This window comes from Scyliorhinus canicula, chromosome 23, assembly GCF_902713615.1.
Source record: "Scyliorhinus canicula chromosome 23, sScyCan1.1, whole genome shotgun sequence".
Classification (NCBI taxonomy): domain Eukaryota; kingdom Metazoa; phylum Chordata; class Chondrichthyes; order Carcharhiniformes; family Scyliorhinidae; genus Scyliorhinus; species Scyliorhinus canicula.
Window position 1 is genome coordinate 25,823,635 of NC_052168.1, and position 27,991 is coordinate 25,851,625.

The following is a 27,991-nucleotide window of genomic DNA, read 5'->3' on the forward strand; positions in this document are numbered from 1 at the left end:
AAAAACCCACCTGGTTCACTGATGTTGCTCAGGGAAGGAAATCTGCCGTCCTTACCTGGTCTGGCCTACATGTGACTCCAGACCCACAGCAATGTGCTTGACAAGATTTGAACTTCCCCCTCAAGGGGCAATTAGGGATGGGCAATAAATGCTGGCACAGCCAGCAACTCCCACGTCCCGTGAAAGAATAAACAAAAATCGTGTGCCACATTTGATGGGGAGCTGGGAAATTTCCTCTGTGTCGTGTCTCTGGCCTTAGAGTAGCAGAGATACTCAGACGTGTTTGAGTTGATGTTCCACTTGCGAGAGGAGCCGCGTGACCATGTGTAAGTGCGACGTATCCGGGCTAGGACTGAATCGGGGGTCACAGACAGGGCTACAGGTAAGTGCTGAGAATCTCTGTGGAGTTCAGTTGCAGGTATTCGAGTTCCCAGTCATTGCTGCCCTCCCCCTTGGTGCCCGCCTGGCGTTTGGATGCCCTCCTCTTCTCCAGCGACTCAATTATCATTTGGGCAAAATCAGCCTGAAGTCTCTGCAAATTCTCCCTGGGGGGGGGGAAATGAAAAACAAACAAATTATTCCCTGAAGTTGGAGAGCAGGGTTCGGTTTGTTGCAAGTTGTTTTCCAGCGACAGGCCGGACTGAAAGGGTCTGACCTGGAGTAAGTAAGAACCACAGATGGTACAAGTTAAATGTGCAACCCACTGATTTCAATGGACCAATCATGGCAAACTTTAAACGTGGTAATAGTTAATTGGCCTCTAACCAGAATCATAGAAACATAGAAAATAGGAGCAGGAGGAGGCCATTCAGCCCCTCTTTGCCATTCATTATGGTGATGGCTGATCATCCAACTCAATAGCCTAATCCCACCTTCCCCCATATCCTTTGATCCCCTCAGCACTTCATACAAGTGTTATATCTAAACGCCTCTCGAAAACATGCAATGCTTTGGCCTCAGCTACTTCCTGTGGTAACAGATTCCACAGGCCAACCACTCTCTGGGTGAAGAAATTTCTTCTCATCTCTGCCCTAAACGGTCCACCCTGAATCCTTAGGCATAGAACATACAGTGCAGAAAGAGGCCATTTGGCCCATCGAGTCTGCACCGACCCACTTAAGCCCTCACTCCCACCCTATCCCCGTAACCCAATAACCCCTCCCAACATTTTTCCTGGTCACTAAGGGCAATTTATCACGGCCAATCCACCTAACCTGCACGTCTTTGGACTGTGAGAGGAAACCGGAGCACCCGGAGGAAACCCACGCAGACACGGGGAGAACGTGCAGACTCCGCACAGACAGTGACCCAGCGGGGAATGGAACCTGAGACCCTGGCGCTGTGAAGCCACAGTGCTATCCACTTGTGCTACTGTGCTGCCCTAGACTATGGCCCCTGGTTCTGGACCCCTGGACAATCAGGGAAGATCCTTCCTGTCTAATCCGGTTAGAATTGTAAATGTTTCGATTGACATTGGGCCCTGACATAACAGCTCAAGATCTCATTTCCTGACACCCACCTTCTCAAATATTGTGAGGGTTCCTGCCCCTGGCACCCTGTCAGGCAGGGAGTTCCCAGATTCCCACCACCCTCTAAACCTCCTGCCCCTTGCCTTAAATTGATGTCCCTTCATTATTGACCCCTCTAAGTGTATCTAGCCAAGTCCCACAAGGACCAGTGCTTAGGACATTTAGTGACCACAGAGCTGGTCACTAAACTGGCTCACAATTGCTGTTCAGGGTCTTGGCTAGTTTGGCCTCCTCGAACCTCCTGCCCCAACGCTATGTTCCACCCTCGAAGCAGCTTTGCAATTGTAGATGATCGACAATCACCGCCACAAATATCCCAAACAGTCGCTTGGTCGAATGGCCTGCGAGTACTGCTGGAAAGAGAGAGGCTGCTGAAGTTTTTCATCCTGCACTCATCTGAACGTGAATGGAACTTTTCACTGACAGGATAATGCCGTTAGTCCGTCCGCACAAATGAGTGATGTCAGGAAGGATGCCTGTTACATAGATCGTACATCCTAACCATTGGCTGATCAAATAAAACAATATGTACTGTAGAAACCAACGATTTTACCACCAGGTAATAGCGTAAATATTAAACCCCAGTTTTTACCCATTTTAAATTAAGGATTTCAGCAGTCTCATAACCTCAGGTCATTTTAAAACATCGCTTCAACAGAACGCAGAAACAGCGTTATTCATGATAGATTAAAACGGCAATCATATTCAGCTAATAAATACATTTGCAAGATAATATGACACTAAGCAGTCCAAGGACAGGGTAGGCTCCATGACAACAGCATAGCAACGGTACAATAACCTAAAGGAGCCATTGTCCTAACAGTCAAGTCAGCAAGAATCTAGCTCAAGCATCTTGCGATAACAGCACCAAATCGCATTCCATAACACCTATAAGAATTAATTTATGAAACATTTCAAGTGAATGTTGCACATTAAAGACAGACAGCTAACCGTCAAATCAAACTTATTTGATTCTAACCCAAACCAATTAGGATTACATAGGGGTGTAGATAGATGGCTAAAAACTGCTATGATTTAGTATAACCACGATAGATCGTACGGCCATTTTCCATTCCGGAATCAATCTATACTTTGACCGAACTATTCGCTGTCTCTATCTTTCATACTTTCACTTTCCAACTCTGACTCTTGAAGTAAATGCAAGCTGTTTTGCCGTATGCAAGAAAATCAATTCTGTATTATTTGAAAGTTATATTGTCTACAAATTGCTTCTCTTTGAGTCCTTTTGCCAGCTGGACTTATTAGAGAATAAGATTTAAGTGATTCTCAATTGTAATCAACTAGAGTCAATAAAATAATTAATATTTGCACCCAAGAAGTTTTAACTCACTTTCTACTGAGTTTTAGTGTTAGCAAGTGCCACGAAATCCGCATGGTAGATCTCTTCCGTTGTTCATGACAGGCAGGATACAGAACGTACTCAACCAGCCCGCACTGGCGTTACTCCGAAACATAATGCCCACTCTATGGGCGGGATTCTCCGCCGTCGGGATTCTCCATTCTGCCGGCGCCCGGGGGTTTCCCGATGACGTGGGGCTGCCCCACAATGGGAAACCCCATTGACCGGTCGGCGTAACGGAGAATCCCGCCGGCCGGTCGGGGCAGAAATGCGGCGCGGCGGGGGCGGAGAATCCAGCCCTATAAATGAGTTTCAGCGATTGGGCAGCACTTGCTGAACACTCCTGAGTGCGTTAATTTCTACACTAACAACCCATTTGATATAAGCAGTCGAGCTCGTCACGTGGCTCAGTTACACTTGCTCGAAGCAAGTACCAGGAACAGTGCCCGTCTCACTTACGCTGAAGGTTGGGCTGGCAGACGAATATTGCGGTCTGTTTCTCCCGTGAGCCAATAGGTGACTTCCATTCCTCTTCCCTGAAACAGACAAAAGATCGGTTACTCCCTGTGTCGGTCGTGTGACCCGTCAGCTCCCATAGGTCAGTCCCTGGGACCTATCGCTGCGTGCCCAAATGCAATTGCCCTTTCAGCCATAACCCAGTAGGTCGCGCTTTCGCCCGTGACTCAGCGTTCGAGTACCCCGTAGGACTGACACAAAAATATCAGCTGCCACTTGAGAGAGCGCCACAATGCTCGAGGTGCCAACCTTTTGGAGACGTTGAACCAATTAAAGTCCCGAATGCCCTCTTTGGCGAAGGTAAAATATTCCACGGCTCAAGATTACCCCAGGCATCCTGGCCATTGTTTACTTTGTTATTTATTCGTCTTACGAAAGGTCATCAACTTAAAGTATGGGGTGGCACGTTGGCACAGTGGCTAGCTCTGCTGGCTCACAGCGACAGGGACCCAGATTTGATTCCCGGCTTGGGTCACTGTCAGTGCGGGGTCTGCACGTTCTCCCCGTGGCTGCGTGGGTCGCCTCCCGCAGTCCAAAGGTGTTCAGGTTAGGTGGATTGGCCAGGCTAAATTGCCCCTTCGTGTCCAAAGATATGTGTGTTAGGTAAGGGGGTTGAGAGTATAGGAGGTTTTTATTGGAAAATGGTGAAGAGCAGCAGCGGTAGAAGCTCAGGAAAGATTAGTGCAGGAGGCGGGAATCCCTGAACAACAACAACCATTACATAGGGACAGGAGGAGGCCATTCAGCCCTCTACCAGCCACCACCCACGGTGGATCTCTACCTCAACTCCTCTCTGCCCGAGTTCCATATCCCACGATGCCGAGATCAATCCCAGTGTTCGACCGTCCAAAATGCAAGTAGGTCAAATAGACAGAATCACCTTCAGGTAAGTTTCGCCCCGCATCTCATATTCAAATTTACACTCGGTCCGCTTCAGTATATTAATTGTCGATTGGTTAACGTGAATCCTTAATGCTGCAACACAAAAAAAATAAATATAGTTGAGAGAAGAAAAGGGGCTAAATTCTCCGATTTTGAGGCTAAGTCCGGAGGATCCGTGGCATTTTATGTGGGGGGAAATCGGCGCCACCCCAGCACTGATCCTCTGACCGGTGAGGGGCGAGCAGCCACGTAAAACGCACGGGCCTCCATGGAATAAACGGACTGAGAATTGCCGGGTTCAGGCTGCGCATGCCCACAACGACGACCTGGCGCCGGCCGTGCGCGGACCCGACCTTACCCGATAGTGCCCCCCTGGATACCCCCTCGCCACTCCCCACCAGTCCCCCCCCCCCCCCAGCCCTCGCCGAAGCCCCCCTCCCCTGCCAGCAGCGCGGTTATGGCAGCGTTAGACACAGTTCGCAGCTGCCAAGGTGGTTCCCCCACGGCTGGGACCACACATCAACCACGCAGCCAGCAACGCGGGCTATCGGGGGCGGGGGGCATCGGGGGCGTGGGGCATCGGGGGAGGGGCCTCCAGGTAACGGCCTGCCGCGTGTGCCGCGTGTGCTGCGTGTGCCGCGATGGCGCCGTTTTGGAGCGGGTGGAGCTTGCGCAACCCGAGTAAAACTGGCGCCGCCCCCGACTCGGTCATAAAAATGGATTCTCCGCCAAATTGAACAAAATCTTTTGAATCATTCAGATGGAATTGGGAGGGTACATAGAACAGTACAGCACAGAACAGGCCCTTCGGCCCTCAATGTTGTGCCGAGCAATGATCACCCTACTCAAACCCACGTATCCACCCTATACCCGTAACCCAACAACCCCCCCCTTAACCTTACTTTTATTAGGACACTACGGGCAATTTAGCATGGCCAATCCACCTAACCCGCACATCTTTGGACTGTGGGAGGAAACCGGAGCACCCGGAGGAAACCCACGCAGACACGGGGAGGACGTGCAGACTCCGCACAGACAGTGACCCAGCCGGGAATCGAACCTGGGACCTTGGAGCTGTGAAGCATTTATGCTAACCACCATGCTTCCGTGCTGCCCTCACGGTACACACCGTCTCTGCCAAGACTAAATACTGAGTGAGAGGGTGAAAATGTAATTCACCTTGGATCTGCGAGGATTAAACATCACATCATACACCGGGCATTTTAAACATGACAGGTGACTCTGCCTTTGATTTGGCACTGGCTGGTATTGCAATGTCAATTGTGGAGGGAGCTTTATTCTTTATCTATCCATTGCTGTATCTGCTCCGGGAGCATTTGATGGGACCCGGCGTTCAACTGGTGTTGTATCTTCCCTGGGAGTGCTTGATGGGACAGTGTAGTAGCAGGAGGCTTACTCTGTATCTTTTAAAATAAATTTAGAGTACCCAATTCATTTTTTCCAATTAAGAGGCAATTTAGCATGGCCAATCCACCTACCCTGCACATCTTTGGGTTGTGGGGGTGAGACCCACGCAGACACGGGGAGAATGTGCAAACTCCACACGGACAGTGACCCAGAGCCGGGATCAAACCCGGGTCCTCAGCGCCGTGAGGCCGCAGTGCTAACCACTGCGCCGCCCTTTACTCTGTATCTAACCTGTGCTAAACCTCGCAGCACAGAGAGAGACATAGAGAGAAAACGGATACAGGCAGAGAGAGAGGCAGATAGAGAGAGACAGGGAGAGACAGAGAGATGGACAGGAATGGGGTTTGGCGTATGAGGAGAGATTGAACAGTTAAGGCCGATACTCTCTAGAGTTTGGAAGAGTGAGGGGAGATCAAATTGCGGTGTACAAGATGATAAAAGGCACAGATATAGAGCTGGAGCTGATGCTTCCTCTTGTAGGCTATTCTAAAACAAGAAATCATAATCTTAGGATACGAGGCAGCAAATTTAAAACTGAGTTGAGGAGAAACTACTTCTCCCAAAGGGTTGTGAATCTGTGGAATTTGCTACCCCAGAGTGCGGTGCATGCTGGGACAGTCAGTAACTTTAAGGAGGAGTTAGACAGGTTTTTAATTGGTAATGGGTTGATGGGTTATGGAGAACGGGCAGGTCGATGGAGTTAAGGCCAGGATGAGATCAGCCATGATCTAATGGTGCAGGGGACCCGATGGGCCAAATGGCCTAATTCGGCTCCTGTATCTTATAAACGTATGAGAAATGAAATGAAAATTGCTTATTGTCACGAGTAGGCTTCAAATGAAGTTACTGTGAACAGCCCCTAGTCGCCACATTCCGGCGCCTGTTCGGGAAGGCTGGTACGGGAATTGAGCCGTGCTGCTGGCCTGCCTTGGTCTGCTTTCAAAGCCAGCGATTTAGCCCAGTGTGCTAAACCAGCCCCTAGAGAGGCAGAGATACTCACAGTGGGTCAGAGAGAGAGACAGACAGAGAGAGCATTGCAGAGAGTCAAAGAGAGATCGGGAGGCCAGAAAGAAAAAGGGACAAATAGAGAGAGAGACAGACAGAGAGAAAGAGAAAAACAGGCGGAGAGAAAATTGCAGAGAGGCAAACAGCGATGGCGGGAAACGGAGAGTACAGCTGGATTCAGAGAGGTTGTCAGATTGAGAGCGGGGAGGAGGATGTCTTACGTATTCCCGTGGTCTCCATCCGCGAGGCTGTGTTGACCACGTCACCGAACAGACAGTAGCGCGGCATCTTGGTCCCCACCACACCTGCCGCACACGGACCTGTGACAGACAGAGCCAAGGTAAGGGGGAAGTCACAGAAAGGTACAGCATGGCCTATCGTGTGCATGTTGTTTATTTGAATTGGCTATCTAATTAGTCCCACTCCCGTGATCTTTCTCATCGCCCGGTAAATCTCTCTTTTCCAAATCCATTTTGAATTTGCTTCCGTCTCATTTTCAGACAGTACATTCCAGATCCTCACATAAATTCCTCATCTCCCAGCTTCCCGGCTGGCTCTATTGCCAATTATGTTAAATCTGTGTTTTCCCGTTGGAGGAACAGCTTCTCCTTGTGTCTCCCCTGAACCTTCTCTTCTCTCAGGAAAATGGAGAGGTGGAGTTTATTCCAGACAAATGTGAGGTCATGCATTTTGGAAGGTTTAGTACAGGGAGGAATGATACAGTAAATGGCAGAACCCTTAAGAGCATTGACAGAGGGGCGGGCACGGTGGCACAGTGGTTAGCACTGCTGCCTCAGGGCACCGAGGACCCGGGTTTGATCACGGCCCTGGGTCACTGTCCGTGTGGAGTTTGCACATTCACCCCGTGTCTGCGTGGGTCTCACCCCCACAACCCAAAGATGTGCCGGGTAGGTGGATTGGCTAAATTGCCCTTTAATTGGAAAAAAAAGAATTGGACACTTTAAATTTAATTTAAAAATAAGAGTATTGCCAGGCAGAGAGATCGGAGGGTACAGGTCCACAGAAAGTGGCAACGCAGGTGGAGAAGGTAGTCAAGAAGGCATACGGCATGCTTGCCTTCATTGGCCGGGGCATTGAGTATAAAAATTGGCAAGTCATGTTGCAGCTGTATAGAACCTTAGTTAGGCCACACTTGGGAGTATAGTGTTCAATTCTGGTCGCTCCACTACCAGAAGGATGTGGAGGCTTTAGAGAGGGTGCAGAAGAGATTTACCAGGATGTTGCCTGGTACGGAGGGCATTAGCTATGAGGAGCGGTTGAATAAACCCGGTTTGTTCTCACTGGAACGACGGAGGTTGAGGGGCGACCTGATAGAGGTCTACAAAATTATGAGGGGCATAGACAGAGTGGATATTCAGAGGCTTTTTCCCAGGGTAGAGGGGTCAATTACGAGGGGGCATAGGTTTAAGGTGCGAGGGGCAAGGTTTAGAGGAGATGTACGAGGGAAGTATTTTACACAGAGGGTAGTGGGTGCCTGGAACTCGCTGCCGGAGGAGGTGGTGGAAGCAGGGACGATAGTGACATTTAAGGGGCATCTTGACAAATACATGAATAGGATGGGAATAGAGGCCCCGGAAGTGAGGAAGGCTTTTGTTTAGACGGGCATCATGATCAGCTTGGAGGGCCGAAGGGCCTGTTCCTGTGCTGTATTGTTCTTCGTTGTTTGTTCTTTGTAAACTATCCTAACCTCTCCGTCTCCCCACCTAACTGAATTCATTGTGGAAGAATGATTCTCAACACCGTCCCATTACAGCTAAATCACCTCTGCACCTGCTGTGAGGCTTTGCCATCTTTCTTGCCCAGATATCCAGGGGGTATCAAAGATGCTTCCAGACTGTAGCAAATTGCAGCACTTTGTACCCCTCACCCTCCCAACCCCCCCCCTCTCCCCTGACAGTGCTGGGTATGTTGTTACCGGAATGAACACCAATCCGAATCCAGATGGGCAGGTCAGGGAGGTGAGGCAGCTCGAATGATCCCATGAAGTTAAGAATGTCCAGCGCCATCCGGGCAATGTCGACCGCGTGCCTGTTCCCATTCCGCCTTGGCAAACCTGATGCCACCATGTAGGCATCGCCGATAGTCTCCACCTGATCCAAATGGGCAACAGTGTCATTGTGAACATGTGGTCACCAGAGAAAAGATGAACTTGTATTGCTAAAGGTGCCTGTCATGTGAGTGTCCCTTCAAGAAAGGTTTGGTCTCTTATCATGTGACTTGTAGCAAGGCTTCAGTGATGTCATTTGTGGGTGGAGCTGGGCTGTGGCTGTGAGGTGAGGGGGGGGGGTTAGCGTTTTGGTTTCAGTTTTGGCTTGTTGCTTTGGACTACAGAAGAAAAAAACCAGTGTTTGCCTGTTTTCTCCGTTTTTATTATAAAGCTGTTCCAGCGAACTGAAAGCAGATTTGGTGTGGCAAACCGCCTTGGTAACTTTAAAGATAGAGTTGCTTTTCGGAAGGAGTTTGAAACTGTTGGTTGGAAACTGGACCAGAATCTCAGGGGAAGGACCAGTCCCATTCAAGTGAGAAAACAGTGTGCTGGGTCACACCCTTGAAAGTGGTTTTGGTTTATTCGATTTTGTTGTTGAATTGAAACAGTTAAGAGGGGATTCATTAGGTGTTATGTACATAGATTACTGTAGCCTTTATGTTTTCTTTATGTTTGTAATTGATAAAAAATATAGGTTAACTACATTCTTAGAATACACCTTGTTTTGATCAAATGTCTAGAAAGTCGGATGAATCACACCTGCAGTTTGTGCTGATCCTAGCCACATTCAACATAAAGGTTATAGGTCAGGTGAACATCATAATACACTTTGGAGTTTTCTAAGCCCTGGCTTATAACAGTGTCTCTCACCACCTCAGAATGCCTCAAAGCACTTCACATCCAATTACGTATTTCATTGCAGTGTAATTGTGTCAGTGGGCCAGAGCTGCAGTGCTCCCTGAGTGTGGTTTGGCCAAGGTCAATGTGAACGAGATTGACCTGAGCGGCGATAACTCAACTCTGCCAGAGCCAGAATCACTTGGTAGCCCTCCCGTACCTTGTAGACGTCGTGATTGTCCAGGATTTGATCAAAGTTCTTGTACATGTCGTTGAGCATATCGACCACCTCCATGGGGGAGCTGAACTTGCAGATGGTGGTGAAGCCCACTATGTCGCTGAAGTAAATGGTCACTTCTTCAAAAAGCTCAGCCTCAACCCGACCGGTTGTCTTCAACGAGATCACCACTGGCCTGGAATTGAGAGCAAAAGAAATTTGGTCACTTGCTTGGATTCGATTGGATTTTGTTTATTGTCGCCCAAAACATCTCCACAACTCGATGGCGACGGTCCAAATCAACGGGTACGGTACACCGTGCCTTTCCAACTCCGGGAGCACTGAGAGCTTCGTACACCCAGATCTGGTAAGATGCTGTTCGCTCCCCGGTTTCCCTGCCCGGCAAACTATCTCCCTCGCTTCGGGCTCCCACTCTGTCCACATCCAAGGGCGCACCGTCGCAACTCTAACAATCCAAGGCGCTAGTTACTCTAATTTTCAACTATACGTCCTGCCCGAACTCTGCGCCCCACTCTTATTGGGGCTCGATTTTCAGTGCAATCTCAAGAGCCTCACCCTCAGCTTCGGCGGACCGCTACCCCCACTCACTATCTGCAGCCTAACCACGCTGCGAATCTCCCCCCCATCTCTCTTTGCCAATCTCACTCCGGACTGTAAACCCATAGCCACTTGCAGCAGGCGGTACAGCCTACAGGACAGGGTGTTCATTCGAACCGAGGTCCGGAGGCTCCTACGTGAGGGGATCATAGAGGCCAGTAACAGTCCCTGGAGAGCTCAGGTGGTGGTCGTCAAGACCGGGGAAAACTCTGCACGGTCGTAGACTATAGTCAGACTATTAATCGGTTTACGCTCATCGACGCGTATCCCCTCCCCAGGATTGCAGACATGGTGAATCAGATAGCCCAGTATCGGATTTTCTCCACGGTGGATCTGAAGTCTGCATACCACCAACTCCCAATCTGCCTGGAGGACCGCCATCTGCGGCTATGACCAGCAGGACCACGATGCCAACCTCAATCGATTTCTCCAGACGGCCCAGAAGCTTAATCTCACGTATAACAAGGAGAAATGCGTTTTCCACACGACCAGACTAGCCATCCTCGGCTATGTCGTGGAGAACGGAGTCCTGGGCCCAGACCCGGACCGTATGCGCCCACTCTTACAACTCCCTCTCCCTCATTGTCCCAAGGCCCTCAAACAGTGCTTGGGGCTCTTCTCCGACTACGCCCAGTGGGTCCCTCAATATGCGGACAAAGCCCGCCCACTCTTTAAGGCCACACGATTTCCCCTGTCAGCCGAGGCTCGCCAGGCCTTCGACGGCATCAAGGAGGACATCGCCAAAGCGGCCATGCGGGCGGTGGATGAATCCGTCCCCTTTCCAGGTTGAGAGCGATGCCTCAGAGGTAGCTCTAGCAGCCACACTAAATCAGGCAGAGAGACCAGTCGCATTTTTCTCCCAAACCCTCTCCGCTTCGGAACTTCGACACTCTTCAGTCGAGAAAGAAGCACAAGCCATCGTGGAGGCTGTCCGACACTGGAGGCACTACCTCGCAGGTAGGAGGTTCACCCTCATCACCGACCAAAGATCGGTTGCCTTCATGTTTGACAACAACTCGCAAAGGGGCAAAATTCTGATAAAATTCTGAGGTGGAGGATCGAACTCTCCACCTACAAATACGATATTATGTATCGACCAGGGAAGCTCAATGAGCCCTCGGATGCCCGATCCCACGGGACGTGCGCCAGAACGCAGAGCGACCCCTTAAAACCCATCCACAATGACCTCTGCCACCCGGGGGTCACCCGGCTCGCCCAGTACATTAAAGCCCAAAATCTGCCTTTCTCCAACAAGGAGGTAAAAGCCGTCACCAGGGACTGCCCGATCTGTGCGGAGTGCAAACCGCACTTCTACAGACCAGACAGGGCCCACCTGGTCAAGGCTTCTAGGCCCTTTGAACGCCTGAGCATCAATTTCAAAGGGCCACTCCCCTCAACTAACCGGAATGTGTACTTCCTAAATGTCATCGACGAGTTCTCCCGCTTCCCTTTTGCTATCCCGTGCCCCGACATGACCTCCCACACAGTCATCAGAGCCCTGCACAGTGTCTTCACCCTGTTTGGTTTCCCCAGCTACGTACACAGCGACCGGGGTTCGTCCTTCATGAGCGACGAGCTGCGTCAGTACCTGCTCGACAAGGGCATTGCCTCGAGCAGGACTACCAGCTACAACCCCAGGGGGAACGGGCAGGTGGAGAGGGAGAACGCGACGGTCTGGAAGACCGTCCTACTGACCCTCCGGTCCAGGAATCTCCCGAACTCCCATTGGCAAGAAGTCCTCCCAGACGCGCTCCACGCTATTAGGTCCCTCTTGTGTACCGCCACCAATCAGACCCCTCACGAGCGGCTCTTTATCTTTTCCAGGGGTACTACCACGGGGGTTTCGCTCCCGGCATGGGTGAAGACACCGGGCCCCGTGTTCCTCAGGAAGCACGTCAGGGCGCACAAAACTGACCCGCTTGTGGGAAAAGTTCTCCTACTACACTCAAACCCCCAATACGCCTTCATAGAGTTCCCTGACGGCCGTCAGGACACCGTATCCCTCCGGGACCTGGCGCCTGCAGGATCAAACCCCACCACTACCACCGCCGACGTACCCCTCACACTACACCCCACCCAACTCACCGCGCCCCACGCCCCCGCGCCTACCAGTTTGCTACACATGTTCCGCGTGCCCGCACCAGCAAGCTCCCAGCGCCCCCAGTCCCCAGTCGAACCAGACGGGTATGAAGCTCAGACAGAATCACCCCCGGAGTCCGCCATCGTACCCCAACCGACCGTGATCATCCAGCCACCAGAAGAGACTGCAACCCCGGTGCTCCGCCGATCACAACGGACAACACGACCACCAGACAGGCTCAATCTGTAAACGATCACCCCCGCCGGACTTGATTTTTTTTTAGGGGGGGGGTGAATGTGGTGAATCATAATAGCATAATTCACACTGTTATCACACATGCCTCTGTAAGCTCGGCACACGAGCAGTTGCGCGGCTCTGCCCCTAGGGGGAGGTGTACTGGGAATGTACGGACGTTTGTACTGGGCTCCACCCTTAGCTCCGCCCATGACTCCTCCCCCCCACTGGTTGTATACAGGTTGGCAGTCGGAGCCTGCCTGCCAGTTCATCTAGAGTTCATCTCGTCACAGGCAGGCTCTGTTGTAAGACGATTAAAACCACTGTTCACTTCTAACCACATGTCGCGTGAATTGATGGTCTCATCAGTCACAAGTAGGCTTACTCTGCAATGAAGTTCCTGTGAAAAGCCCCTCGTCGCCACATTCCGGCGCCTGTTTTGGGTACACAGAGGGAGAATTCAGAATTCTCACTGGTACGGGAATTGAACCTGCGCTGCTGGGCTTGTTCTGCATCACAAACCAGCTGTCTAGCCCACTGAGCTAAATCAGCCCCCATAACAGAAAACCTCACCAAAAGGGCTCGACAGGGAACTCTTCCACTCAACACCCTTTCCCTGGCTTCCTCTCTTTGCAAACATCACTCCACCCACCCATCCCCCAATTGATCGCAAACCCACGGGCTGGTTGAAACCATCCATGCTGCCCCTCACTTACCCACTCCATGCTGCACCTCACTTACCCACTCCATGCTGCCCCTCGCTTACCCACTCCATGCTGCCCCTCCCTTACCCACTCCATGCTGCCCCTCACTAACCCACTCCATGCTGCCCCTCACTAACCCACTCCGTGCTGCACCTCGCTTACCCACTCCATGCTGCACCTCACTTACCCACTCCATGCTGCCGCTCGCTTACCCACTCCATGCTGCCCCTCACTTACCCATCCATGCTGCCCCTCATTTACCCATTCCATGCTGCCCCTCGCTTACCCACTCCATGCTGCCCCTCACTTACCCATCCATGCTGCCCCTCGCTTACCCACTCCATGCTGCCCCTCACTTACCCACTCCATGCTGCCCCTCACTTACCCACTCCATGCTGCCCCTCGCTTACCCATCCATGCTGCCCCTCACTTACCCACTCCATGCTGCCCCTCGCTTACCCACTCCATGCTGCCCCTCACTTACCCATCCATGCTGCCCCTCGCTTACCCACTCCATGCTGCCCCTCACTTACCCACTCCATGCTGCCCCTCACTTACCCACTCCATGCTGCCCCTCGCTTACCCATCCATGCTGCCCCTCACTTACCCACTCCATGCTGCCCCTCGCTTACCCACTCCATGCTGCCCCTCACTTACCCACTCCATGCTGCCCCTCACTTACCCACTCCACGCTGCCCCTCACTTACCCATCCATGCTGTCCCTCACTTACCCATCCATGCTGCCCCTCACTTACCCACTCCATGCTGCCCCTCACTTACCCATCCATGCTGCCCCTCACTTACCCACTCCATGCTGCCCCTCACTTACCCACTCCATGCTGCACCTCACTTACCCACTCCATGCTGCCCCTCACTTACCCACTCCATGCTGCACCTCACTTACCCACTCCATGCTGCCCCTCACTTACCCATCCATGCTGCCCCTCGCTTACCCACTCCATGCTGCCCCCTCACTTACCCACTCCATGCTGCCCCTCACTTACCCACTCCATGCTGCACCTCACTTACCCACTCCATGCTGCCCCTTGCTTACCCACTCCATGCTGCCCCTCACTTACCCACTCCATGCTGCCCCTCACTTACCCACTCCATGCTGCCCCTCACTTACCCACTCCATGCTGCACCTCGCTTACCCACTCCATGCTACCCCTCACCCACTCCATGCTGCCCCTCACTTACCCACTCCATGCTACCCCTCACCCACTCCATGCTGCCCCTCACTTACCCACTCCATGCTGCCACTCACCCACTCCATGCTACCCCTCACCCACTCCATGCTGCCCCTCACTTACCCACTCCATGCTGCCACTCACCCACTCCATGCTGCCCCTCACTTACCCACTCCATGCTGCCCCTCACTTACCCATCCATGCTGCCCCTCACCCACTCCATGCTGCCCCTCACTTACCCACTCCATGCTACCCCTCACCCACTCCATGCTGCCCCTCACTTACCCACTCCATGCTGCCCGTCACTTACCCACTCCATGCTGCCCCTTGCTTACCCACTCCATGCTGCCCCTCACTTACCCACTCCATGCTGCCCCTCACTTACCCACTCCATGCTGCCCCTCACTTACCCACTCCATGCTACCCCTCACCCACTCCATGCTGCCCCTCACTTACCCACTCCATGCTGCCCGTCACTTACCCACTCCATGCTGCCCCTTGCTTACCCACTCCATGCTGCCCCTCACTTACCCACTCCATGCTGCCCCTCACTTACCCACTCCATGCTGCCCCTCACTTACCCACTCCATGCTGCCCCTTGCTTACCCACTCCATGCTGCCCCTCACTTACCCATCCATGCTGCCCCTCACTTACCCACTCCATGCTGCCCCTCACTTACCCACTCCGTGCTGCCCCTCACTTACCCACTCCATGCTGCCCCTCGCTTACCCACTCCATGCTGCCCCTTGCTTACCCACTCCATGCTGCCCCTCACTTACCCACTCCATGCTGCCCCTCACTTACCCATCCATGCTGCCCCTCACTTACCCACTCCATGCTGCCCCTCACTTACCCATCCATGCTGCCCCTCACTTACCCACTCCATGCTGCCCCTCACTTACCCATCCATGCTGCCCCTCGCTTACCCACTCCATGCTGCACCTCACTTACCCACTCCATGCTGCCCCTCACTTACCCACTCCATGCTGCCCCTCACTTACCCATCCATGCTGCCCCTCACTTACCCACTCCATGCTGCCCCTCACTTACCCATCCATGCTGCCCCTCACTTACCCACTCCTTGCTGCCCCTCACTTACCCACTCCATGCTGCCCCTCACTTACCCACTCCATGCTGCCCCTCACTTACCCATCCATGCTGCCCCTCACTTACCCACTCCATGCTGCCCCTCACTTACCCATCCATGCTGCCCCTCACTTACCCACTCCTTGCTGCCCCTCACTTACCCACTCCATGCTGCCCCTCATTTACCCACTCCATGCTGCCCCTCACTTACCCATCCATGCTGCCCCTCACTTACCCACTCCACGCTGCCCCTCACTTACCCACTCCATGCTGCCCCTCACTTACCCACTCCACGCTGCCCCTCACTTACCCACTCCACGCTGCCCCTCACTTACCCACTCCATGCTGCCCCTTGCTTACCCACTCCATGCTGCCCCTCACTTACCCACTCCATGCTGCCCCTCACTTACCCACTCCATGCTGCCCCTTGCTTACCCACTCCGTGCTGCCCCTTGCTTACCCACTCCATGGTGACCTGCTCAACCCACCAGGAAGTCAGCCTTCCATCGCAGCACCCCATATGGAGCAACATTCCAGAACAAGGGGCGGGATTCTCCGACTCCCCCCCCCCCCCCCCCCCCCGGGCCGGGCCGGGTCGGAGAATCGCCCGGGTCCGGCGTCAATCCCGCCCCCGCCGTGTCCCGAATTCTCCGCCCCCCGAGATCAGCGGGGGGGGGGGGGGGGGGGCAGGAATCGCGCCGCGCCAGTCAGCGGGCCCCCCGTGGCAATTCTCCGGCCCGTGATGGGCCGAAGTCCCGCCGCTGACAGGCCTCTCCCGCCGGCGTGGATTAAACCACCTACCTGACCGGCAGGATTGGTGGTGTGGGCCATCTGGCTTAGGATCCACCTGACAATATATATACACATCGATAATAACAATCACATTGTGAGATGGACAATCAAGGTAAACTTTGCATGGGCAGTGATTCAAAAATCAGAGGCAGCTAAATGATTGGCAGGATAGATAGAGAGTCAGATAAGTAAGCAGTAATAAAACTGAGGTAAACAAGCGGTAAAGATGGTAGAGATACCAGAGAAAGAATAGATGGACAAAGACTGATCTTGCTCACTTCGGCAGCAACATGTAGTTGAGCTGATCCGCCCGGTCCCGTTCGGCCTTGTACAGGACTGTCCTCTCCTCCACCAAGTGCTCCAAGTTCTTCGAGTACATCTGAAGTCGGCGGATCAGCGTGTCCATGTAGCTCTTGGCCGTCTCACTGTGGAACGTGCTGCAAGACATCCAATGGAAACTTGACTATAGTTTCCTCAAAAGTGCCTGGGAGGCAATTTCCACGTCCCCAAAGCTGTGTCACTGGCGCACTCACTCAAGGATCTACCCACTATTGTCTGTGCCAGGCTGAGTCAGTGGGGGGGGGGGGGGGGGGGATCTGGTGCCCCGAGATCTACGGAGTTCCACAGACCGACGTGAAATCTCCACGGGACTGGCTCATAGATACCAGGGTCTACTTCCCAATTACTGATTGCTATCAATGGGAGTGGAAGTGGAGGGCAGCTACAGACAGGACTTGGGGACGCCCTCGTGAAAGGGAATTTCGATTGTTCTTTGATGATGATGAAGTCCCAATGGTGCCGAAACCGGAAAGTTATCGGTAAGATCCTCCCTGAACAGGTGCCTGAATGTGGCGACTAGGGGTTTCTCGCAGTAACTTCATTGAAGCCTACTCGTGACAATAAGCGATTATTAATATTATTATTATTATTATTAAGATCCATTTTATGTGTAAATTCTGAGCATGGTATGGAAAGTTTTCCTTCTGCCCATTCCCAGGATCGGAATTGAACGGCAGGGCAGATTTGTGACAAGAAGCGAGGGACGGATACAAGGATACGAGGATACAAAGATAGGTGGAGGGGCAGGTAGTATTGAGGAGGTGGGGAGGCTGCAGAAAGATTTAGACAGTTTAGGAGAATGGTCCAAGAAGTGGCTGATGAAATTCAACGTGGGCAAGTGCGAGGTCTTGCACTTTGGAAAAAAGAATAGAGGCATGGACTATTTTCTAAACGGTGACAAAATTCATAATGCTAAAGTGCAAAGGGACTTGGGAGTCCTAGTCCAGGATTCTCTAAAGGTAAACTTGCAGGTTGAGTCTGTAATTAAGAAAGCAAATGTAATGTTGTCATTTATCTCAAGAGGCTTGGAATATAAAAGCAGGGATGTACTTCTGAGGCTTTATAAAGCACTAGTTAGGCCCCATTTAGAATACTGTGAGCAATTTTGGGCCCCATACCTCAGGAAGGACATACTGGCACTGGAGCGGGTCCAGCGGAGATTCACACGGATGATCCCAGGAATGGTAGGCCTAACATACGATGAACGTCTGAGGATCGTGGGATTATATTCATTGGAGTTTAGGAGGTTGAGGGGAGATCTAATAGAAACGTACAAGATAATGAATGGCTTGGATAGGATGGACGTAGGGAAGTTGTTTCCATTAGCAGGGGAGACTAGGACGCGGGGGCACAGCCTTAGAATAAAAGGGAGTCACTTTAGAACAGAGATGAGGAGAAATTTCTTCAGCCAGAGAGTGGTAGGTCTGTGGAATTCATTGCCACAGAGGGCGGTGGAGGCCGGGACGTTGAGTGTCTTTAAGACAGAAATTGATAAATTCTTGATTTCTCGAGGAATTAAGGGCTATGGGGAGAGAGCGGGTAAATGGAGTTGAAATCAACCATGATTGAATGGTGGAGTGGACTCGATGGGCCGAATGGCCTTACTTCCGCTCCTATGTCTTATGGTCTTAATCCTTCACTAAGAAGGATTAGCCTGAGAGTGGGGGTGCCTCACGTCAGGAATGTCCTCCTTGCCTCACCTGAGCTAAGCAGCCGATGAAGATTAAACCTGGTATGGCCATCAGATTGCAACTCGCCTGGTGTAAGTTGCTCTGCCAGAATAGTACCTGCTGGGGGGGGGGGGGGGGGGGGGGGGGGGGGGCAGTGTGGGGTCACAGGGCAGCACTCACACCTCGGGGCCTGAAAGTCATGGGTTCAAATCCCACTTGTCAGCTCCTGATCAAGATCGGTGCGCCCAGTGGATGGCCACTTATTCCCTCAATCAACATCATTACAACTGATTATCTAGTTCCTATCACATTGCGTCTTGTGGGAGCTTGCTGTGCATAAACTGGCTCCTCCTATGTTGTAACAATGGTGACACACGTGTGAAGTGTTTATTGGCTATCATGCAATTTTAGGCAAAGGGTCCCGAGCTTCATGGGAACATTATCGAGCTAACTTTGAGACCAAGCTCTCAGGATTGATGACCAAAGGTTCGGTCAATGGGAGAGAGAGGCAGGGAGAGTTTTGGAGGGAGTTGTGCAGCTCAGGACTGAGGCAGTTGAAGGTACAGAGGTAACGGGGGAGCAAAGAACATTGGGAATGTGCAAGTGGTTGAATTGGAGGAACACAGGCATCTGAAGGGATTGTAGGGCTGGAGGAGTTTACAGCGACAGCGATGTGTGAGGCCAGGGAAAGATGTGAAAAGAAGGATGGAGATTTCAAAATTAAATCGATATCGAAATCAATAGGGAGCCAATGTAAGCAGGCCGAGCTGACGGGTGACTGGGACTTGAGCAAATCAGGATGAGGGCAGCAGAACTTTGGATGAGCTCCAGTTTAGGGAGAATGGGCAGCACGGTGGCATAGGGCAGCAGGGTGGCATAGGGCAGCACGGTGGCATAGGGCAGCAGGGTGGCATAGGGCAGCATGGTGACGCAGTGGTTAGCACTGCAGCCTCACGGCGCTGAGGTCCCAGGTTCGATCCCGGCCCCGGGTCACTGTCCGTGTGGAGTTTGCACATTCTCCCCGTGTCTGCGTGGGTCTCGCCCCCACAACCCAAAGATGTGCAGGGTAGGTGGATTGCCCCAAAATCGCCCCTTAATTGGAAAAAATGAATTGGGTACTCTAAATTTAAAAAAAAAGTTTAGGGAGAATGGCAGAACTGGAAAGTGTTGGAATGATCAAGTCCAATCCTGACAAAGACACGGATATAGGTTTCCGGAGCAGGTCAGACAAGGTACTGGTGCAGCCAGGTGGTTATAGAGGTGGAAACGGGCAGCCTTAATGATGGAGCTAATATGTGATTGGGAGCTGAGCTCAGGGTCAGGTCTAACACCAAGGCTGTGATGGGAATGGCTCAAGCTCAGACCGTTCCCTGGAGTCACTGGCTAGAAAACGGAGGAGGCAAAGACAAGCTTTGGCCTTCCCAATATTGGGCCGGCACTGTAGCACAGTGGTTAGCACTGCTGCCTCACGGAGCCTGGCATCTGGGTTCAATTGCGGCCTTGGTTAACTACCTGTGTGGAGTCTGCACTTTCTCCCCGTGTCTGAGTGGGTTTCCTCCGGGTGCTCCGGTTTCCTCCCACAGTCCAAAGATATGCAGGGTAGGCGGTATAAGAACATAAGAACTAGGAGCAGGAGTAGGCCATCTGGCCCCTCGAGCCTGCTCCGCCATTCAATTAGATCATGGCTGATCTTTTGTGGACTCAGCTCCACTTTCCGGCCCGAACACCATAACCCTTAATCCCTTTATTCTTCAAAAAACTATCTATCTTTACCTTAAAAACATTTAATGAAGGAGCCTCAACTGCTTCGTTGGGCAAGGAATTCCACAGATTCACAACCCTTTGGGTGAAGAAGTTCCTCCTAAGCACAGTCCTAAATCTACTTCCCCTTATTTTGAGGCTATTCCCCCTAGTTCTGCTTTCACCCGCCAGTGGAAACAACCTGCCCGCATCTATCCGCATCTATTACAGGGATAGGGTGAGGGTGCGTGCCGAGTTAGGCTGCTCTATCAGAGGGTAGGTGCAGACTCATGGGATAAATGGCCTCCTTCTGCCATATTATATTCACCTGGAGGAAATTTCTGCTCATCAAGTCTGCCTGGCAATTTAGAGACAGCGGAGGGGTAGAGCGAGCTGGTGGGCTGGTAGAGCTGGGTGCTGTCAGCATACATTGTTGTGGTTTCTGATGGTGTTGCCATAGGAAGCATGGAGATGAGAAATAAGTGTGGACGGGCCTAGTAGGGGGGGGGGGGGGCACCAGCTGTAACAGCCTGGGAGTGGGAAGAGAAGCCATTCTCTGGCTACGGCTGGGCAGACAAGAATGGAATCAGGAAAATTCAGTCCCGACCAGATGGCCGGTGGAAGAGAAGAGGTGAGGGTGGATGGCACGGTCAACCAACTTGGCTGGTCAACCCTTTCACAGGCTGCGGACAGGTTAAGAATGACAAGGTAGTAAAAAATGTTACCATGGCCACAATCACGTTGGATGTCACGTGACAGGAGGAAGTGGAGTTGGGCAGGGGAAGGATATGTGGGCGGAGAACTACACAAGGAAGTGACCATAGACGGCTCAGGGACTCTAGTGTTGGACAACCTGGTCAAGCTGATCGATCTGTTCCTGTTCCAGACAATACCCATCTGGCTCGTGGATACCTGGAATTTCCCCGCCCAGAAAAACTGATGGGCCATTAAAAATTTCAAAACTTTAAGGAGAGCAAATTGCTTCAGAACCAATGGTGGTTAACGTTATGATACAGATCCACCGAGATCTAACTGAATGGAAGAACAGTCTTGAGGATGCTGAATGGTCTATCCTGGGTTATATTTTCCCCACATTAACTGACACCTGTAAATTGTTTGATCCCTGTTCTACGATGCAGTCACTGTATGTGTGTGTGTGTGTGAGGGGGGGGGGGGGTGCAGATTTCCACCACCCCCCCCCCCTCCCCAACAGCTCGTGTCCACCAACCTGAATATCTTGCCCAGTGTTGCCTCAATTCTCTTAAAATCTGGTCGTTTTTCTGGATCTTCTTCCCAGCAGTTCTTGATCAGCCCATACACCTGGAACCAGAGGGACGCGGTTAATCAGGCCGTGAGACCCGTTGTGAGATGATGAGCTTGCATCTTTAAGGGGGCTGTCTACTCTAAACTGCTGTCAATCATTAGCGACCTCGACAGGATGCGGCGCATTAGGGCCCGAGACTTGCCGTCAGTCTGGGGACAGCAGTGGTAGAAGTCAAATGGACAGTACATCGTCTCCTGGGCAGCACAGTGGTTAGCACTGTTGCTTCACAGCGCCAGGGTGCCAGGTTCGATTCCCGGCTTGGGTCAGTGTCTGTGCGGAGTCTGCATGTTCTCCCTGTGTGTGCGTGGGTTTCCTCCGGGGGCTCCGGTTTCCTCCCACAAGTCCCGAAAGACGTGCTGTTAGGTGAATTGGACATTCTGAATTCTCCCTCTGTGCACCCGAACAGGCGCCGGAATGTGGCGACTAGGAGATCTTCCACAGTAACTTAATTAGAACATAGAACATAGAACAGTACAGCACAGAACAGGCCCTTCGGCCCTCAATGTTGTGCCGAGCCATGATGTGGAGATGCCGGCGTTGGACTGGGGTGAGCACAGTAAGAAGTCTTACAACACCAGGTTAAAGTCCAACAGGTTTGTTTCACTTTAACCTGGTGTTGTAAGACTTCTTACTGTGCCGAGCCATGATCACCCTACTCAAACCCACATATCCACCCTATACCCGTAACCCAACAACCCCCCCTTAACCTTACTTTTATTAGGACACTACGGGCAATTTAGCATGGCCAATCCACCTAACCCGCACATCTTTGGACTGTGGGAGGAAACCGGAGCACCCGGAGGAAACCCACGCACACAGGGGGAGGACGTGCAGACTCCGCACAGACAGTGACCCAGCCGGGAATCGAACCTGGGACCCTGGAGCTGTGAAGCATTTATGCTAACCACCATGCTACCCTGCTGCCCGATTGCAGTGTTAATGTAAGCCTACATGTGATACTAATAAAGATTATTATTATAACTATATCTATGTATAGTCCTATCTTCGAATAAAGGACCCATGCCATTGTTTTACCAATATTTGTGTTTGATTGGTGCGTTTATGTTGAATAGAGGGTCGGCCATAACATGGTGGCCGGGTGAAGGGATGGGTTGTGAAGATTTGACTGAAAAATAAACAGCCCTTCACCTCCAGCAGAAGCAAATTGGTACTGATGTGAAAGTGAACCAACTATCAAAACTAACCATGTGAAAGTGATTCTGCAGCTCTGTAGGAATCCGACACACACCTCACCTCACTCCAGACAGTAGGCATCGGGTCCCAGTGAGATTGATCAAAGCTGGGAGAGCTTAAGTAGTTAAAGTCTACCTGTTGCCAAACTTGAAAATGAAAAAAAATGAAAATGAAAATCGCTTATTGTCACGAGTAGGCTTCAATGAAGTTACTGTGAAAAGCCCCTAGTCGCCACATTCCGGTGCCTGTCCGGGGAGGCTGGTACGGGAACTTAAACAGGGGCAGGAGTGAAACTGCTTTAAGCAGAACTCCATGGGCTGGAGATTTCATGACTGGTTATTGTTCCTGCACGAGGTCTGGGGAAGCTAAATACTGCAGACTAGGCTGGGAAGAAGGATTCATCAACTACCAACTCCCAAAAGCGAAAAGAAGCAGACTTTGGTAAGGATGAGCAGAGCATCGATACCCGAAACGAGCACGCATTCAGCACGATAGACATCAATGAATGTATTGGAACAGTGCTGCCAACAGGAGGCTATGCCTCTGTCCAGGTTAGATGCCCACAGATGAAGGGGCAGCAACACTGGTCCATCCACTCGGCTCACCCAAACACATCTACGCACAGAGGTGGGAAGTGATGGGTGTCCCCCAAGCACTCCCAAACTGCACACAATGGCACCCCCATCCCAGGCGTTGGAAGAGGAATTCACCCTGGATATTTTATATTCTGGATGCCACTGACCCAGTAATCACAGGCCCAACGGTGTGCAAGGGGTGTCCTTGGCCACCATTCATGGCAACGTCAAACCACAGGACCAGAGACCATGGGGAGCCCCATCAGAAACTCATATGCTCACACTGGAAGAAGGTCAACTCTGAAAGCAGATCATCAGCCAACGGGCTCTCCATGAACAGAATTTGGTGTGTCCATTCCTCAACACCGGAACCTCAACACCAAAAGGTAGCATGGTGGTTAGCATCAATGCTTCACAGCTCCAGGGTTCCAGGTTCGATTCCCGGCTGGGTCACTGTCTGTGTGGAGTCTGCACGTCCTCCCCGTGTGTGCGTGGGTTTCCTCCGGGTGCTCCGGTTTCCTCCCACAGTCCAAAGATGTGCGGGTTAGGTGGATTGGCCATGCTAAATTGCCCGTAGTGTAACGTTAATGGGGGGATTGTTGGGTTACGGGTATGTGGGTTTAAGTGGGGTGATCATTGTTCGGCACAACATCGAGGGCCGAAGGGCCTGTTCTGTGCTGTACTGTTCTATGTTCTATGTTCTATTCCAAACCTGTCCCCTTCATCCCATTGCAGGATTGCTATTCAGCAGACAGACCTCAGTCATCGCTCATCGATATTCTCAGGGGTCCTTGATTCATTACTCGGAAAACAGGGGACTATGAAGGTTGCCTACGGCGCCACTTGCAGGTACCCCAGCCTGAACATTGGACAGGAGGTTCAAACACACCACCCAACTGGTGGCTCATCAGCAAAACAAATCGTCAGCATTATGCACAGAACCAATATCGTATCCAGCGCAAAAATGGCAGGGCAGGGTGGTGAAACGGGACCAGGACATTCCCACAACAGAAATATTGAGTAATCCAGAACAGGGCCGGAACCTCAACAGCAAAAGAAAAGCAGCCTTCACCCTAGCCCTACCAGCACAGTGGGTGTACCTACACCAAAAGAGAAGCAGCCAAACCAGCATTCTGAAAACATACAGCCGCCTCGAGCAAAGGTCACTCTCGCCCTACCAGCACAGTGGGTGTACCTACACCTCAAGGAATGCAGCGGTTCAAGAAAGCAACTCGCCACCACCTTCTGAAGGGCAACTAGGGATGGGCAATAAATGCTGGCCTAACCAGCGACAACCACATCCCATAAACGAAATTTTAAAAAGCGAAGATCGGACAGATAAGCAAACGATATTGCTCTGCCTTACACATCACTCAGACCCAAGGTTGTTTTGTTTGGCAGTCTTTAAAATAGTTTGAGTCGATATGGGTGAATCTCTAGTTCGGAAAAGAAGGGTGGGTGATGTCATGTCATGTGCCAGGACCTTTAAGGACTGTTTCTTAAACTAACGTCAATCGTTACCGACCTCGATAGGAAGGGATAGATTAGTTCTACAACATGTAGTCAGTGTGCAAACAACAGTGGTCGAAGTCAGACTCGCTATGCATAGATTCCAAGGTAACTCTTACACGTGTTTCGTCTTATCGTCAAATAAAGACCTCACATTATTGTTTCACAAAATCCCTGCGTTTGATCCCCGTTTGATATCAAACATTTACATCAAAGAGAGAAGAACGTAACCATAGGGTTAATCAAACCAGGCGATGGTCAATTTTCAGACCAGGTCACAGGGGTTAATCAGTCCGTGATTATGGGGTTAATCAGACTGAGACACGGAGGTTAATCAGACTGAGACACGGAGGTTAATCAGACTGAGACACGGGGGTTAATCAGACCGTGATTATGGGGTAAATCAGACCGAGACACGGGGGTTAATCAGACTGAGACACGGGGGTTAATCAGACTGAGACACGGAGGTTAATCAGACTTAGACACGGGGGTTAATCAGACTGAGACACGGGGGTTAATCAGACTGAGACACGGGGGTTAATCAGACTGAGACACGGGGGTTAATCAGACTGTGACACGGGGGTTAATCAGACTGAGACACGGGGGTTAATCAGACTGAGACACGGGGGTTAATCAGACTGAGACACGGAGGTTAATCAGACCGTGATTATGGGGTTAATCAGACCGAGACACGGAGGTTAATCAGACTGAGACACGGGGGTTAATCAGACCGAGACACGGGGGTTAATCAGACTGAGACACGGGGGTTAATCAGACTGAGACACGGGGGTTAATCAGACTGAGACACGGGGGTTAATCAGACTGAGACACGGGAGTTAATCAGACCGAGACACGGAGGTTAATCAGACTGAGACACGGAGGTTAATCAGACTGAGACACGGGGGTTAATCAGACTGAGACACGGGGGTTAATCAGACCGAGACACGGGGGTTAATCAGACCGAGACACGGGGGTTAATCAGACTGAGACACGGAGGTTAATCAGACTGAGACACGGGGGTTAATCAGACTGAGACACGGAGGTTAATCAGACTGAGACACGGGGGTTAATCAGACTGAGACACGGGGGTTAATCAGACCGAGACACGGGGGTTAATCAGACCGAGACACGGGGGTTAATCAGACTGAGACACGGGGGTTAATCAGACCGAGACATGGGGGTTAATCAGACCGAGACACGGGGGTTAATCAGACTGAGACACGGGGGTTAATCAGACCCGACACGGGGGTTAATCAGACTGAGACACGGGGGTTAATCAGACTGAGACACGGGGGTTAATCAGACTGAGACACGGAGGTTAATCAGACTGAGACACGGAGGTTAATCAGACGGAGACACGGAGGTTAATCAGACTGAGACACGGGGGTTAATCAGACTGAGACATGTGGGTTAATCAGACTGAGACACGGAGGTTAATCAGACCGAGACACGGGGACTAATCAGACTGAGACACGGGGGTTAATCAGACTGAGACACGGGGGTTAATCAGACTGAGACACGGGGGTTAATCAGACTGAGACACGGGGGTTAATCAGACTGAGACACGGGGGTTAATCAGACTGAGACACGGAGGTTAATCAGACTGAGACACGGGGGTTAATCAGACTGAGACACGGGGGTTAATCAGACTGAGACACGATGGTTAATCAGACTGAGACACGGGGGTTAATCAGACTGAGACACGGGGGTTAATCAGACTGAGACACGGGGGTTAATCAGACTGAGACACGGAGGTTAATCAGACTGAGACACGGGGGTTAATCAGACTGAGACACGGGGGTTAATCAGACTGAGACACGGGGGTTAATCAGACTGAGACACGGGGGTTAATCAGACTGAGACACGATGGTTAATCAGACCGAGACACGGGGGTTAATCAGACTGAGACACTGAGGTTAATCAGACTGAGACACGGGGGTTAATCAGACCGAGACACGGAGGTTAATCAGACTGAGACACGGGGGTTAATCAGACTGAGACACTGAGGTTAATCAGACTGAGACACGGGGGTTAATCAGACTGAGACACGGGGGTTAATCAGACTGAGACACGGGGGTTAATCAGACTGAGACACGGGGGTTAATCAGACTGAGACACGGGGGTTAATCAGACTGAGACACGGGGGTTAATCTGACTGAGACACGGAGGTTAATCAGACTGAGACACGGGGGTTAATCAGACTGAGACACGGGGGTTAATCAGACTGAGACACGGAGGTTAATCAGACTGAGACACGGGGGTTAATCAGACTGAGACACGGGGGTTAATCAGACTGAGACACGGGGGTTAATCAGACTGAGACACGGAGGTTAATCAGACTGAGACACGGGGGTTAATCAGACTGAGACACGGGGGTTAATCAGACTGAGACACGGGGGTTAATCAGACTGAGACACGGGGGTTAATCAGACAGAGACACGGGGGTTAATCAGACCGAGACACGGAGGTTAATCAGACCGTGATTACGGGGTTAATCAGACAGAGACACAGGGTTAATCAGACTGAGACACGGGGGTTAATCAGACTGAGACACGGGGGTTAATCAGACCGAGACACGGAGGTTAATCAGACCGTGATTACGGGGTTAATCAGACAGAGACACAGGGGTTAATCAGACTGAGACACGGGGGTTAATCAGACTGAGACACGGGGGTTAATCAGACTGAGACACGGAGGTTAATCAGACTGAGACACGGAGGTTAATCAGACTGAGACACGGAGGTTAATCAGACTGAGACACGGAGGTTAATCAGACTGAGACACGGAGGTTAATCAGACCCAGACACGGAGGTTAATCAGACTGAGACACGGGGGTTAATCAGACTGAGACACGGAGGTTAATCAGACTGAGACACGGGGGTTAATCAGACTGAGACACGGAGGTTAATCAGACTGAGACACGGGGGTTAATCAGACTGAGACACGGGGGTTAATCAGACCCAGACACGGAGGTTAATCAGACTGAGACACGGGGGTTAATCAGACTGAGACACGGAGGTTAATCAGACCGAGACACGGGGGTTAATCAGACTGAGACACGGGGGTTAATCAGACCCAGACACGGAGGTTAATCAGACTGAGACACGGGGGTTAATCAGACTGAGACACGGAGGTTAATCAGACCGAGACACG

The 27,991-nt window shown here is 51.6% G+C and overlaps 1 protein-coding gene across 1 annotated transcript in view; it reads right to left on the reverse strand.

Moving 5' to 3' along the window:
* Positions 1 to 242: 242 nt before the first annotated feature.
* Positions 243 to 27,991, reverse strand: part of LOC119956642 (heat-stable enterotoxin receptor-like) — a 163,361-nt gene continuing 135,612 nt past the window's right edge. The window contains exons 20-27 of the mRNA XM_038783982.1: positions 21,465 to 21,556; positions 16,766 to 16,924; positions 9,786 to 9,978; positions 8,657 to 8,831; positions 6,942 to 7,040; positions 4,286 to 4,380; positions 3,349 to 3,425; positions 243 to 545 (exon numbers count right to left, since the gene is read on the reverse strand). Coding sequence (XP_038639910.1) covers positions 377 to 545; positions 3,349 to 3,425; positions 4,286 to 4,380; positions 6,942 to 7,040; positions 8,657 to 8,831; positions 9,786 to 9,978; positions 16,766 to 16,924; positions 21,465 to 21,556 — 1,059 coding nt within the window. The 3' untranslated portion in view covers positions 243 to 376. The remainder of the gene's footprint in view (positions 546 to 3,348; positions 3,426 to 4,285; positions 4,381 to 6,941; positions 7,041 to 8,656; positions 8,832 to 9,785; positions 9,979 to 16,765; positions 16,925 to 21,464; positions 21,557 to 27,991) is intronic.